Source organism: Mytilus edulis, chromosome 10 (genome assembly GCF_963676685.1).
Source record: "Mytilus edulis chromosome 10, xbMytEdul2.2, whole genome shotgun sequence".
Classification (NCBI taxonomy): domain Eukaryota; kingdom Metazoa; phylum Mollusca; class Bivalvia; order Mytilida; family Mytilidae; genus Mytilus; species Mytilus edulis.
Genome location: NC_092353.1, coordinates 48,164,703 through 48,180,385, shown reverse-complemented (window position 1 = coordinate 48,180,385; position 15,683 = coordinate 48,164,703). Strand labels below are relative to the sequence as shown.

The window sequence follows — 15,683 nt, the reverse complement described above, 5'->3', positions numbered from 1 at the left end:
TCCGTCCATCCGTCCGTAACACTTTGTGTCCGCTCCATATCTAGAGAACCATTATGATTTCATACTTTATACTTTACATGTTTATTAACCACCACCAGAGGGCATGGCATGATGTATGTACAACTTCCTAGGTCAAAGGTCAAGGTAAAAAAACTTTGGTTTCAGTTGACAACCCTGTGTCCTGTGGTGAAGATCGTGTCCGCTCTATATCTTGAGAACCGTTATGATTTTAAAGTTTATACTTGACATGTATATAAACCAACACCAGAGGGTGTGTCATAATTTATGAGCGACTGCCTAGGGCAAACTTCAAGGTCAAAAACTTTGGTTTCAGTTGACAACCCCATGTCCTATGGTAAAGATTGTGTCCGCTCTATATCTTGAGAACCGTTATCATTTCAAAGTTTATACTTGACATGTATATAAACCAACACCAAAGGGTGTGTCATAATTTATGTGCAACTTCCTAGGTCAAAGGTCAAGGTCAAAAACTTTGGTTTCAGTTGACAACCCCATGTCCTATGGTAAAGATCGTGTCCGCTCTATTATCTTGAGAACCTTTATCATTTCAAAGTTTATACTTGACATGTTTATAAACCAACACCAAAGGGTGTGTCATAATTTATTTACAACTTCATAGGTCAAAGGTCAAGGTCAAAAACTTTAATTTCAGTTGACAAACCCATGTCTTATGGTAAAGATACAATTTTTTAATGCACATTATTCACAGCGGGGCCCACAGAGATGGCTCCCATCTCAATGATATCTAGTTAATTCATGTGATTGACGAGACGACATAAATTTTTTAATTCGTTAAATGGATTTTATCTTTTGTTAACTCGTAGTTGTAGTTGAAATGAGGTCGAGGTCAAGTGAAAACTGTCTGACAGACACGAGGACCTTGCAAGGTACGTACATATCAAATATAGTTATCCTATTACTTATAATAAGAGAGAATTCAACATTACAAAAAATTTGAACTTTTTTTTCAAGTGGTCACTGAACCATGAAAATGAGGTCAAGGACATTGGACATGTGACTGACGGAAACTTCGTAACATGAAGCATCTATATACAAAGTATGAAGCATCCAGGTCTTCCACCTTCTAAAATATAAAGCTTTTAAGAAGTGAGCTAACGCCGCCGCCGTTGCCGCCAGATCACTATCCCTATGTCGAGCTTTCTGCAACAAAAGTTGCAGGCTCGACAACAACTACAGCAGGTCACCAACAGGTCTTCAATGTAGCGAAAAATTCCCGCACCCGGAGGCGTCCTTCAGCTGGCCCCTAAACAAATATATACTAGTTCAGTGATAATGAACACCATACTAATTTCCAAATTGTACACAAGAAACTAAAATTAAAATAATACAAGACTAACAAAGGCCAGAGGCAAGAATGCATTGTGACGTCACAATTTCCTTTAAAAGAACATGCATAGTACAAAAACATATGATTTGATCATAAAATCATAAAAATGTTATGAAAATTATTAACTTTAAGATTAAATAGTGACTTATTTAGCATTAGTGTCCACTTTCATTTAGATTTTAAATAATTCTCAAATCATGGACAACAAAACATTTATATATTTAATAATATCAGGCATTGAAAGTGAATAGGTATTTTAAAAATAGTTTAAAAAAATATCATTAATCATCAAAATAAAACAATATTATTAAATTGATGTTCCTGAAAAAAGGCACAGAGTCATAAACAGTTGCCATTTACACACAGTTGATTAAACAAATTGTGCTAATTCAATTAGTAACTGTTTTATCATGTACTACATTGTTTAAAAAACACATATTAAAAGAGCAAAGCTAGCATCATAATTTTATTCTTTTTAGATTTAACATAGAATCTATAAAAAATCACTATAATTTGTTAATACTTTGAACCTAAACTGTATATTTTCATGTGAAATTTTAATATAAATTGTGCCCTGTTAGCATTGTTTTTCAAAATTCATTTGTGCCATACATGTTATCTAACTTACAAGTAGTAACATTCAATGGTCTTTTTATTTATTCCGCAATGATTAAGGACCTTCTAATCATGAGTCATATTTTTTGACACGCATTCAATTGTGTTTTGGTTACTTTATTGTTGCCTAACTGTTGGGTTGATGCATCATTGATTTATCCCACATCTCCTTTGATCATGTGCATTCACGTACGACTGCAGATTTTTTGCATTTTCTACATAATCATGATAATTATTTTATGTTAACATTAAATATGTCAGGAAAACATAACAAAAAAATCTATCTGTATGCATGTTTTTTTATGTTAACATGGTACAATGTATAAACTTTTTTAAAGTATTTTATGAAGCTCAAAATATGTTTTATAGATATAGTATTATCCAGTAAGTTGTCATAACATTTACTAAAATATTGAATCTGAATCTTTACTGTGTTAACTGCATTGTATATGTTGTATCTACTAATTTAGTCTAAATTTTTTTGTTATTCAAATTCAAAATAAATAATTAAAATATTTGTATTTACTGAATATTACCATGCAAATGTGACATTAAAATAGGTAATAATCAGGATGTTAACACTGGATAGGTAATAATCAGAAATTCTTATATACCACAACATGATGTAGCTAATATACAAATTAAGACACAATAGTTTATTACCCTGGGGATGACATTTAATCTGTCATTGGTATAATGATATGATTTTATAATAATGTTCACAAATTATCATGATTAAAATTGTCCTCTTCAAAATTTTGATAATTTTTTCAAAACAAATTATCATTTAAGAAAAATATGAAACAGCAGGATATATACTATTATTTTGGATATAAAAATGCAAATTTTAAAAGTAATCTGAATATTGATTTATTAAAATAAAATTGGGTGAATAAGTAAATAAATAAAAAAAAGTGTTGTCTGAGCTGCAAAGCATTATTCAATGCAAGCTGTAATAACAAATGAATAAGTAAAAATTATTCAGGGTAACACAAAAGATGTAAAATTTATTAAACTCAAGGATTTAAAATATTAACTGGGATGGTTAAGTCTTGGAACAATATATTTACATCACAAAAGTTTATTCGTTATATGCACTGGACATTGAAAGGTAAAGTCAATATCATCTACATGACTTTGTATATAGTAACAGTGCATTGATTTATTTATTTTATTTTTTTAATCCTTAAACTTTTCTTTGTCATGTTTGTAGTATCAATATATTTCATATTAAATCGTGAGATTAACATAATTAAAATGAACAAAAGAAATAACCTGTTGTGTTTTAGAGGAATAACTATGTCCATGATATCTGATTTTAAAGAATTGATGAAACAAAGTATAGTGTGAGCCTCTATAAGACAGTAACCCTTCAAGGAAAGTACACAATCACACTTAAAAAATCATTAATGCAGGAAAAAAGATAACACTATATAGAATTTAGACCCCCTAAAAAGATTAATTTTTCTTGTTAATAGGGACTTCAAAATAGAATTACAAGTATTAGTGCTAGAATTTTCGGTCAATCAAATGAGAAGTGCTAGTTTTATCTAGGTAAATAGACAATAATAGTGCATTGACTTGACATATCAACGATATAAGGATGAGGCTTAGAAACGGGGAAATATGAGGCTGTGTCGAGCTATTTCCACGTTTCGGGCCGAATCCTTATATCGTTGATATGTCAAGTCAATGCACTATTATTGTCTTTATACTGCAATCTAAAACAACATTTTCAATGGTTGTTTAATGCGTTAAGGTTATTTATTTGATTTAAATATTGGGGAAAATCCCCTTTAAAAAGGCCTCATATCATGCTCGCTGAGAAATATACAACACAAAGAAATGTACATATTTACCTGTTGAAACTCACACTCGATGGTGAACAAAATCGTTTGAGTATGGACTTCAATATCAACCATAAGCATGAAACATAATGATTTATAGGGTGCAAACAAAAATATTAACAAATTAAAAACCAATTGTTCAAAGAACAATTGAAGGTCTTTCAACCAATAAGGATCTATTTAGATATGAAAATATTAAAATTCAGTTGAAAATGTCAGTTCCTATGGCTTAATGATGTATAAATATGAATTTTAAGCGAAGGTCAAAATCTAGAACGTCCAATTAACCTATGACCTTGACCTCAATTTCAAGGTCATAGACTAAACATCTCAAATAAAAAGACACTAGTTCCTTAATATGTATGGTTCATGAGTAAAATCACTTTACGCATAATTCTTTATATAAGAGGGGCGAAAACTCCCTTTTATTGTTTACGCACCCTCGCAACCAAAATTTATAAGTTACGACATGTCGCAACTAACAATTTAGTAAAAAAAATTGTCGATATCTTATAAGGTTAATGAAAAAAGGTGAAAATAAGCCAAAATCAAAATTAAGAATTTGACCTTGACCTTTGACCTTGACCTAATTTTCATTTTTTTGGACCAAGGATCTTAAATCAAAAGACCCTAGGTCTCTATCACTTATAGTTTACCAGTTAGAATGCATATCACTGATATCATATATAAAAGGGGGGATAACTCTCATATGGAGTCTCCGGATAGCTTCCGTTGAAATGAAACAGAACATCCTAAGGATGTAACGAGCAATTTGGAAAAATAAATTTGTCGGTTTCTTATACGGTTGCGAAGTAGTAGTGGCCACAAGAAAAACAGTGTTTGGGGAGATAACTCTTACAAGGTAAAGGTTTTTGTTACGCGGTGTCAGTTTCAGAAGCGCATTAACTGTTCGATATCATATACCAAATATCTAAGCGACATCTTGTGAAACAAAAAAACAGCGAAGGAAAAAAAAGTTGGCGGAAGAAAAAAAAAAAAAAAAATAATAATAATAATAATAATTAAAAACCAATTGTTCAAAGAACAATTGAAGGTCTTTCAACCAATAATGATCTATTTTGATGTGAAAATATTAAGATTCAGTTGAAAATGTCAGTTGCTATGGCTTTATGATGTAAAAATATGAATTTGGAGCAAAGGTCAAAATCTAGAACGTCTAATTAACCTATGACCTTGACCTCAATTTCAAGGTCATAAACCAAGGATCCCAAAACAAAAGACCCTAGGTTTGTATTATGTATGGTTCATGAGTAATATCACTTTACGCATAATTCTAAATATAAGAGGGGCAAAAACTCCCATTTTTTGTCTACGCACCCTTCCAATCATAATATATAAGTTACGACATGTCGCAACTAACAATTTAGTAAAAATGATTTGTCGAAATCTAATAAAGTTAATGAAAATAAGTGAAAATAAGCCAAAATCAAAATTTAGAATTTGACCTTGACCTTTGACCTTGACTTTATTTTCATTTTTTTGGACCAAGGATCTTAAATCAAAAGACCCTAGGTCTCTATCACTTATGGTTTACCAGCTAGAAATGCATATCACTTATATCATATATAAAAGGGGGGATAACTCTCATATGGAGTCTCCGGATAGCTTCGGTCAAAACCAAACAGAACATCCTGAGGATATAACGAGCAATTTGGAAAAATAAATTTGTCGGTTTCTTATACGGTTGCGAAGCCTTAGAGGACACAAGAAAAACAGTGTTCGGGGAGATAACTCTTACAAGGTAAAGTTTTTTGTTATGCGGTGTCAGTTTCAGAAGCGTATTAACTGTTCGATATCATATACCTTATATCTAAGCGACATCTTGTGAAACAAAAAAACAGCGAAGTAAAAAAAAGTTGGCGGAAGAAAAAAAATAAAAATAATAATAATAATAATAATAATAATAATCAGAACAAACCCTATAGGTCTTTCACCTGAAAGGTTGAAAGACCTAATAATAATAATAATCAGAACAAACCCTATAGGTCTTTCACCTGAAAGGTTGAAAGACCTAATGAATTATGTTTTTTCCAATAATTGCAAAAGAAACAAGATTGAGTCGATCCACGCATCGTTGTATGCATTGGAAACAAGAACAGGTTGAAGAGGTTGTATGAATAATTAAATATTATTTCGGCATTTTCTATTTAAATATTCATGAGGAAAAGTGATATCGGGTCAGTGACTGTATATGACATAGAAATATACAGTCAACGCATTTTGACTGCTCAAATAGAACGAGTGCAATATAAATACATTTATTGTAATTAACTTTCTTATTATTGCACAATGTATATATACATGTAGTATTTATATATTTATTATTAGTTAAACATTTACTGTACTTGAGTCTAAATGTATATTTTATTTTGTAGAATTTTACTGAATATGTATTGGTTTGACCATGATTCCCACTTAGAATATGACGCCTGCTAGTACATGTGCACTTTGATGCATAGGAAATATAGATGTCACTAAGTCGCTCATATAGCTGCAAATTGTGAAACAATGGATTAATTCATTATTGTATGCTAGTTATCTATTGTTTTTGGAAATTATGAATATGGCGTGCAGCATTATTCCATGATGATGATGTGATGTTCTGATTAAATTTGACAAGAAGGCAATTGTGCCTTGTACAAATAGGAAACTTACAAATTGTATTAAAGGAGGACCACATTACTGGAGGACTAATAACCATGGATTATCATGATCAATTGTGAATTTTGAATAACAAAATTTCGTAGTTGCAGTGAATATTAATAGTGCAATCATACACGTACATTGTTTTTGAATTCCATGAATACCCAAGATAATTATTCATTTGAAATAGCAATTTGGAATAATGAAAATTCACAGTTTCAGTGAATACTACTAATAATAGTGCATCATATCTGAATTCATGAATACTTTTAATAAGTGGATAATCAGTCATTTTAATATAATACCAATATGGATAATGTGAATTTCTAGTTTTAGTGAAATTTACAAAACAGTACATGTATATCACATCTGAAGTTTATGTTGGCATTGCAATTGTTAACTACCACCAGCATGTCCAGGGTGTGTAAAAAGATCTTAACCAACTACATGTATGAGGGTCTTGTGCAGTCCGTGTCAATTGTTTAGTGTCAAATGACTGCTTGCTGTACTTAAATTATTAAAGTCTGAATTAGAATTAAATAAAAATCTTAATTAGCATGATTAGCATGATTAGTGGCCAAGTATTTGAAACAAATAAACCATGCATTTACTTGAAGTATAATTTTATTATCCCTCCTGCAACAAAAGTTGAAGTACATGCATGCAAGAAATAGGTATTACAATCTGGCAGTGGCTACAGCGTACCGTTTTGTATTTAACCTTCACCAGATACATTTTAGAAGCTGAAAGGCCTGGATTCTTCCTTATGTTATGAAGTTTCTGTTAGTGATTTGTCCATTGCACTTTACCTAGTTTTCATGGTACACTACATGTACATGTAACTGTTTGAAAAAAAATATTACTGTTTGAACAGTCACAGTGAAATACACTCTTAAAAGTATAACATATGTATATTAATTGAGTTATTGGATTAATTTTTATGGTACATGTATCTTGAACATGTTGAAAGGTCTACATGTCTCATTGTCTGTCAGGCAGGGTTGGCCTGATCCTGACTTCATTTCATGGATCAGTGATTAAGGTTACTTCAATTACATGTAATTTGTCAAGTTTGTTTCTCACACATGTTAAATACTACAAGCAGTAGGAAAAGTAGGTCAACTATATTTGGTGTATGAAATGATTGTAAGGTGAATATGTCTAATTGCAAGACTTACATCAGACTTTGACCTCAATGAAAATGTCATGGTTCATTGAACAATGCTTAGTTTTTGTGGTTTGATCTATTTCCAAATGTTTCTCAGATGCTACAGTATAAACTACATGTACATGCATGACATGTATAGGATCACTATTTTTGGCAAATTATTGGATATTCATAAGTTGTACAAGTTTGATTGGCAGGCTTTAAATCTGACCATGTTCCATTTCATATTTCATTGGGCAATGTTTAGTTTTCATGGTTTGGATGTTAAGAATGTAAAGTCTATTTCACAGACAGTCATGACAGTATAAATCACTAAATTTTGGGTATGGAATGTCAGTTTGTAGGGTGTACATCATCTGTCTTGCATGGTTAATTTGACTGCGACTTCATTTTCAAAGGTTAAATGTAGGCAAAGCAGACATGACATTTCAGCATTTGCACAGTCACTCTTGTTTACATCTGACACCAGTAATTATGTCTACCATATTGATTATACACATGTAGCTGCTTTTTGACAACAAAAGTCTGACAACTATTAACAATTGTTATAATTCATTTGATAATACTAGGTATTGTAGTCTTGTATAACATGTATACTGTATGATATAAACCAGAATAAGGAGATGTGGTATGAATTCAATAAGACAACCATCAATCGTAAACCAAGTGATGTAATTGTTAATAACTGTACATCCTTCAACAATGAGCAAAATCAGTTCCGCATAAGTGTGATAATGAAAAACTTATAACAGGCCTAGCCATATTGGATGATATAATTGACAAAAACAGTAGAGAATAATTAACAACCAAAAATTGAAGATTGCAGGGAAAATGGAAAAGTACTGAAATGAATGACTACTTTTATTACTGTTTCAACAAATTGTCTATATGAGTGATTAAGTACTGTTGAAATGAATTAGATAGAAAAACTATAAATTCAATAACATTTATGTTATTATTTCTAATTCATTCGACTTGTAGCTTTTTATACCATTTTTGTGTTTCTTCCAGCTTCAAGATGACAGTGTAAATGTGTACCCTTGTGGCATAATTGTAAGCCCATTCTCTCCTTGGCTGGCAGCAAGCCCAGACAGAAAGGTATATAACCCATTAATGGTGCCACCTTACGGATTATTGGAGATCAAGTGTCCTGTCAAGCAGTTAGAGGAATGCATCTATCTGACAAAAAGTGTTGATAACACCTGGACATTGAAAAGAAATCATAACTATTACCACCAAATTATGATGCAACTGGCTGTTACTGGGTTAAAATGGTGCCATTTTTATGTGTGGCACTCAGATGAAAGCCATCTTGAGTGTGTAAAATTTGATGAGAAAGTGTGGAAAGACATGAAAAGCAAATTGGACATATTTTACTTCTATCATTTTCTTTAAAAAAAATTACTGATCTTGATTTGTATTTCACAATCAACAGGACTTTTAGGTGTTTTTACAAAGAAATAATCTCATTTATGTTAATTGAAGAAAAGAGTGGGGTTTTAAACTTTAAAATAAGTTGTTAAGATGGGTAGGTAAATAAGTTTCAATATTCACTTCACTTGTTGAAAAATATATATATTATTGAAAATTAATTAAACTTTGAATATTTTATTTTGGGGAGTGACATTGAAATACAACAGTATTGGCACACATTTTTCCTTTAATTAACTTTTCACAAATTTAAAGGGATTCTTCCACAAGGTTTTAAATTAAAATGGAATGTATGATGTGGGACAGGAGGTACTTGAGTAAAACTTGATTGCATTTTGTTTACAATAGCTTCAGGAATAAAGTTAAAGATGAATGTATAAAAGTCCTGCAATTTTATAGTTTATCAATATATTTATATATAAATGATTCAATATTGTCCATGACTTGTGGTTTAAAAAAAAAAAACACACTTAATTTTATAACAGTGTATATATATACTCTGTTGAATGAATTTCCAAAGTTATTTTTAAAGTTTTAGAAAGAGCACAATTATTCTTTTGTAACCTTATCATCAATGAAAACAACTATGTATGATTAGTCATTACAAATTTTTTAATAAAGTTAAATTTAATTTTCAAAATTAATGTTTAATTCAGGATTTTATACCGCTTGATGCCAATCTTTAACTAGAGGACCTTTAAACAAGGTCAGCATGTTTGCCACAGTCCAAAGCTGGTTGATAGTACCAACCATACTTAAAGGAATTATATTATCAAAGAGATGATATTCCTTTACCCTGCGAATATGTCGCTCAATGTGAATTCTTAATTTAGCAATAGTTTGAGTTTCCTCGACTTCCTGTCTGCTAAACTGACCGTGGCTCATAAGGAAAGGTGGAGTGTTTACTGTTATACCTGTACCATCTAAAACTTTGTTAAGTATAAAACCGTTGTCCGCCATAATACTATCCCCACTCTCCAGTAGATCAATTAAACCACACAGTTTTGTGATTTCTACATCTGACATTGAACCAGTGTATAAACTAGAAACAAAAGTTAAAACACCATGAGGTGCAATACCAACAAGTCCTTTCCATGTATGGGAACTCTTATATGAAGAGTAACATTTTGAGCCAAGTGCAAGGGATGAGGGTCTCTCTGTTTTTATCTCAGTACAATCAATGACCACTCTAGTACTTGGATACAACATTCTAAAAACAGCTGGCACTTTAGCTTCAATGTTATACTTATTCGGCCATATATTAAAGCTACCTAATACAAAATATAAAAAATTAGACCAAGTAATTATCTTACGACTAACTGTAGATATATGACAATTAAATCGTACCGCCCAATCTTGAGTAAGGAGCCCACACTTTAGTCTACATAAAAACATAAAAAGTTCATCAATAAGTAACATATTTCTTTGTCTTCCAATAGTTACATTAACATTATCTACAGATTTATAATAATAGCTTGTCATGGAATTAGCAACAGGTTTAATGAAATTAAAAAATGTAGTGAACATGGACATTGATACAAATCCAGTATAAAACAAAATCATTGAGTCATCTCTGGTAAATCTGAAAATGCCAAATCTTTCAGTTTGTAATTTATCCTGTAGCCGCTTTATTTCTTCCTCTTTTTCCTGTAATTTCTTTTTCTAGTTCAATAAATCTTGATGAAGAAATTTCATCAAATGCACTGCAAAACAATTGACATTCATGAACATAAAAGTATCATATATATATATTTATAAGTATATTATGTACGGTAATGGCTAAGCAACAGTGTTATACTCATAAATATTGTAATTAATTGGTGATGAAATTTGATTAAAATGAATAGTTTTGGTTATGTCTTTTTATTTAGATGATTATGAGTACTGTATTAGGTTTATTGATATATTATTTGAAACAATATATATAACACAACAACCACTGAATTTGCATAAGAATGCTGAGTGTCTGCAAAAATTTCTGAAGGTGACACATCAAGTGTATCATACTTTAAATTTATAATTGGAGACTGCATATAAATTTAAAGAAGCAACAAAAAAACTAACATGTTTGAGAACTTTCTCGAGATAGTATTGGAAAGTCATATATATATACATAATATACCTTGATTCTATTGAAGACTCCAACTGACCAGCAGATGTGTAACAACATATTTTTAAGGTCCCATACCGTAATACTATGATGATCCAGCATCTCTCTGTCCAGCAGCAGTACATGATGTAAATTAACTCATTCAAAATAATTAATTACAATTGCAAACTGATTATAAAGAAGCAGTTTGACAACTGAATAATCATCTTGAGAATGATTTACGGTCGTGTTTACTTTCAGCTCATCAAACTATAAATCATAATCTATCACAGAATTCTGATAAAAAAGACTGAAACATTTAATTATTCTATATATCTTTAATGCAAATTACATTTTATATTGTTATACACAATTTTTAGTATATACAAAATGTATTTGAGAGAAAAAATTAAATATAAATGAAATAAATATGACAATACATCAAAAAATCTGACCAGCAGATATGTTTTTGTCTTTATCATCATGATTATGAAACAATATACATACATTGTATCATACACTATATGTACAATGTAATAATTACCATAAGCTTAGATCTCCATCTTGAATCTCTGGAATCGGTTCACAACCTAGATCTGCAGCATTATCTCCAGCTTCATCTTCATATTCTGGTCTTGGCCTTTTCTGTGGCACTGGGTGTTAAAAAGTTCCCTCCGCAGTGTTACTTGGTTGGACCAGTCAAAGATCGACGGAACACTGTCTGGTTTCAGTGTCTTTCTTACAGGTGTCCATTTAAAATCAGTGAGTTTAAAATGTCTTGAGCAAAGAACTGTTTGATCACTGATCTGAAATTGAATAGTTTTAGGATTTATATTCATTATTTCTATATAATTGAGTTACATTTAATATATATATGTAGTTAGATATAAATAAATGACTTGTTGAAAAGCTGCAATCATCAAACAAATTACATTGTTTGACCAAAATCATGGAATATATCCTTTGCATTTTATATTTAACAGGTCAGGACCACTACCTTATATAGAAATGCATAAATTAGCATACTTATGTTCTCGCACATGTAATTATTTATTTACATGTGACGCAATTTATTTTTACCTAGGTTTTTGACCAATCCACTAAATGAGTCACAATGCATGATGGACTACTACGTGTTTACAATCAACCAAGAACACGTGTTATTTACTGAAATACAACACATTTTTTTCGTGCAATGCGGGATTCACAATTTCGCTTAGTTTTTCATTTTGTGTATCCTCATTTATAGTTCGTGATATAAAGTATTACTTCCATGCTCAGATTAACGAAGAGTTGTTTCTATGCGAAGAAAAAAGGGTTTGAATTACCCGATATATAGCCATTAACATGTTTGATGATGGCACAGAGATTCCATGTATTTGTCCACCAGAAGCAACGAAACAACAGCGAAAAAAACACAATTACCCATGAGACAAACTTACTGGTGTAAAGTAAGCCGTCGATAAAATGCAGCCGGTGCTGATATTCAAGAGTACAGCAATGTTCGTATAGATAATTAAAGGCAAATGTGGGATCCTTGAATTTTGTGTTCGTAAAAAAGGCGAATAAATATTTACATACATGGCAGTGTTAACAAAATCTTTAAGTATTTTTGTTGGTAACATTTCAGTATATAGGACTTCTAAACTGTTCCCTTTTTGTTTTAAGGTAGTGAAATCAGCAACTGTAGTTTCAGTTTGTTCTTTTTTTAACGGGCTCGGACATTTGCCAAACTGAATAAAATCATTACAGCTGATTTCTTAAACCTGCAAAGTAAAACTTTGGTTGGCTTGCTTGCTTTGTTTGTATAGTTGTTTATACAAGCTTTGAAAATAAGATTGACATCTTTAAACAATATATATATATAGGCATAGTTTAACTTGTATATTTTATATTTTGAACAATATACAAACAAAGCAAGCAAGCTAACCAAAGTTTTGCTCCACATGCATTAGGAAATAAGCTGTAATGATTTTATCCATATGTATGTGCGACAAGGTGGAAAATTTGATATGTTTTGTGAAAATTGCAGCGTTGGATCTATAATAAAAAAGAAGATGTGGTAAGATTGCCAATGAGACAGCTGTCCACAAGAGACCAAAATGACACAGAAATTAACATTTATAGATCACCGTACGGCCTCCAACAATGGGCAAAGCCCATACCGCATAGTCAGCTATAAAAGTCCCCGATATGACAATGTAAAACCATTCAAACAAGAAAACTAACGGCCTTAATTATATATAAAAAAAAATGAACGAAAAACAAATATGTAACACATAAACAAACGACAACCACTGAAATACAGGCTCCTATACAATATTTTTTTTTTTTATGGGATAGATTTCTTGTCCTTTTATATATTTAATTGGGCCTTTTTTTTTCTTTTTTTTTTTTTTTTTTTGGATTGTTTTACACAAGTAATTTTTGGGTCATTAATAGCTTACTTTTCAGCATTGGACCTATGACTGCTTACTTTACTAAATTATGTCTTTGTTGGAAAGATGTCTCATTTGGCACTCATACCTCATCTTCTTATTTCTATATACAAAGCACGTTTTAGAAAAAAAATATGGTAATATGGCACCCACTATGATCCAGAGACTTTTAATATTGGAGATATTTTACATATGTCAACAGGACAGCAGCCGAACGATAAAAAACCCTCTGAGGTATCTTTTGTGATAAAATTAGCAACAAACGGATATTATCGATGGATGAAACTATAAAAAATGTATTGAGCTATATACTGTACCCGCTCAGTGGCGGATCCAGGGGGCGGGGGTTCCGGGGGATGGACTCCCTTTTTTTGGACGATCAGTGCATTTGGATGGGGACATGTAGTTGGAACCCCCTCCCCTTTTGTCCAGGGTTGTGACCCCTTTTTAAAATGGCTGGACCCGCCCCTGCCGCTTTCATAACACTTCTTTTTAGAATACTGAATATTATGATGTTCTTATTATTAGTTCAAGTCCTGATAAAAAATAAATACACATTCAGTACAGAAAGAAGTGTTTCAATGAAAGTTTCGTGTTTATCTAGGCAGAAATGATTTTGCAATGACATTATACAGGTTTAAAAGAGCTTAAATGATTTTCTTACTGGACAGTGGTCACTTCATTGGATATTTCACTGTGTCATGTCGTGAAATTAATGCAGGTTCATGATCAATTCAAAACAATGCACAAAACCGGTTCAACTACTTTTGCAAGGCGAAAAAGAAAGTCGAATCGTGAAGCCAATAAACAATATTTTTTTAATCTGAGCATGCAAATTGAAGATTACGTTATACATTTTACATTAAATATATTTGCAGAATAAAAACTTTGGTAATGAGAGTCCAAGACAATATATTAATTGACTGTTTTCCCACTAATTCCACGTGTTTTAAGTAGTAGTTTACTCGTAGTAGCCCACAATGCATTGTAGTTCATTGAGTCGATTGGTCAGTTTTTCAAGGCCATATTGGCCTTGTGTTTTGGAAATTACTATGCAAATATATTCTGACGTCAGAAAATCTAGAGTTCTCGACCTGTTTAAATGTGAATGATTCCTAGGCTTAATGTTATAGGTGGTGAGGTTGGAAGTCATCTGATCACTTGTCTTCGTAAATGTTATGGACCATCACAAGTTGGTTATCCTTTTCACAGATAATAATCTAAATGTCTTTAAATTTTCTTTTTAAGCAAGGGTTTTGTCTGATGTTTTTTTTACTTGTGAGTTTGAATGTTCATCAGGTACAAAAATGTATCTTTTGCCTTCTTCATAAAACGAAACTCAGTTAATCATGTTAAAGGGAGCATGAGAACTCACATTTTTACAAACTTAGAAACGACTATTAGTGTAAGTTTCAATATTGTATGAAAGAAATACCAAGTATAGCGGGACGGCTACAGTGCAGTTGATTTAGTGTCATGATATCTCAGTAGCATGGGTTCAAATCCCGGCGAGGGAAGAACAAAATTACAGATATATCATTGTTGGGTTGATGTTTAGACGAGTTGTATATATATGTATATATATAATGCACGTTAATTATATTTATAATATAATAATATAATAATAAATACAGGTTACAAGTTGGTAGAGGTACAAAACATGTATGAGTGTGTAAATATACATGTAGGGTACCGGTTGGTTGAGAACCAGCTAGCAAGTGAATAGTTGACATGGTTCCATTTCACTACACATTTCTACAGACTACATGGTATTATCATTATCTATAAACTGACTTGTCATAACAATAATGCTTTTCAGGTTAAATATTCAAAATTTAATTAAAATGTTCAGTATCAGTGATGAATGCAGTAGAAACAATCATTTTCATTCAACTAAACCTTGACTTATAACTTATGTACATCAACAAAGACAACAGTATGCGATGTTTATACGACACCGATAATTTGGTAATTATTACGTTGAACATGGGCCCTGGATCCCTTCTTATTGCTTGTATCCACAGATTTCTTATGTTGTCTGTTTTGGGAAACCTGTGGAACG

General features: G+C 31.5%; 1 protein-coding gene across 1 annotated transcript; it reads right to left on the bottom strand.

The window, feature by feature from the left end:
* Positions 1–9,754: 9,754 nt before the first annotated feature.
* LOC139492797 (uncharacterized) lies at positions 9,755–10,627 on the bottom strand. The gene has a single exon (XM_071280952.1). It carries the CDS (start codon positions 10,625–10,627, stop codon positions 9,755–9,757), a length of 873 nt encoding a protein of 290 aa, XP_071137053.1.
* Between the last annotated feature and the right edge of the window lie 5,056 nt (positions 10,628–15,683).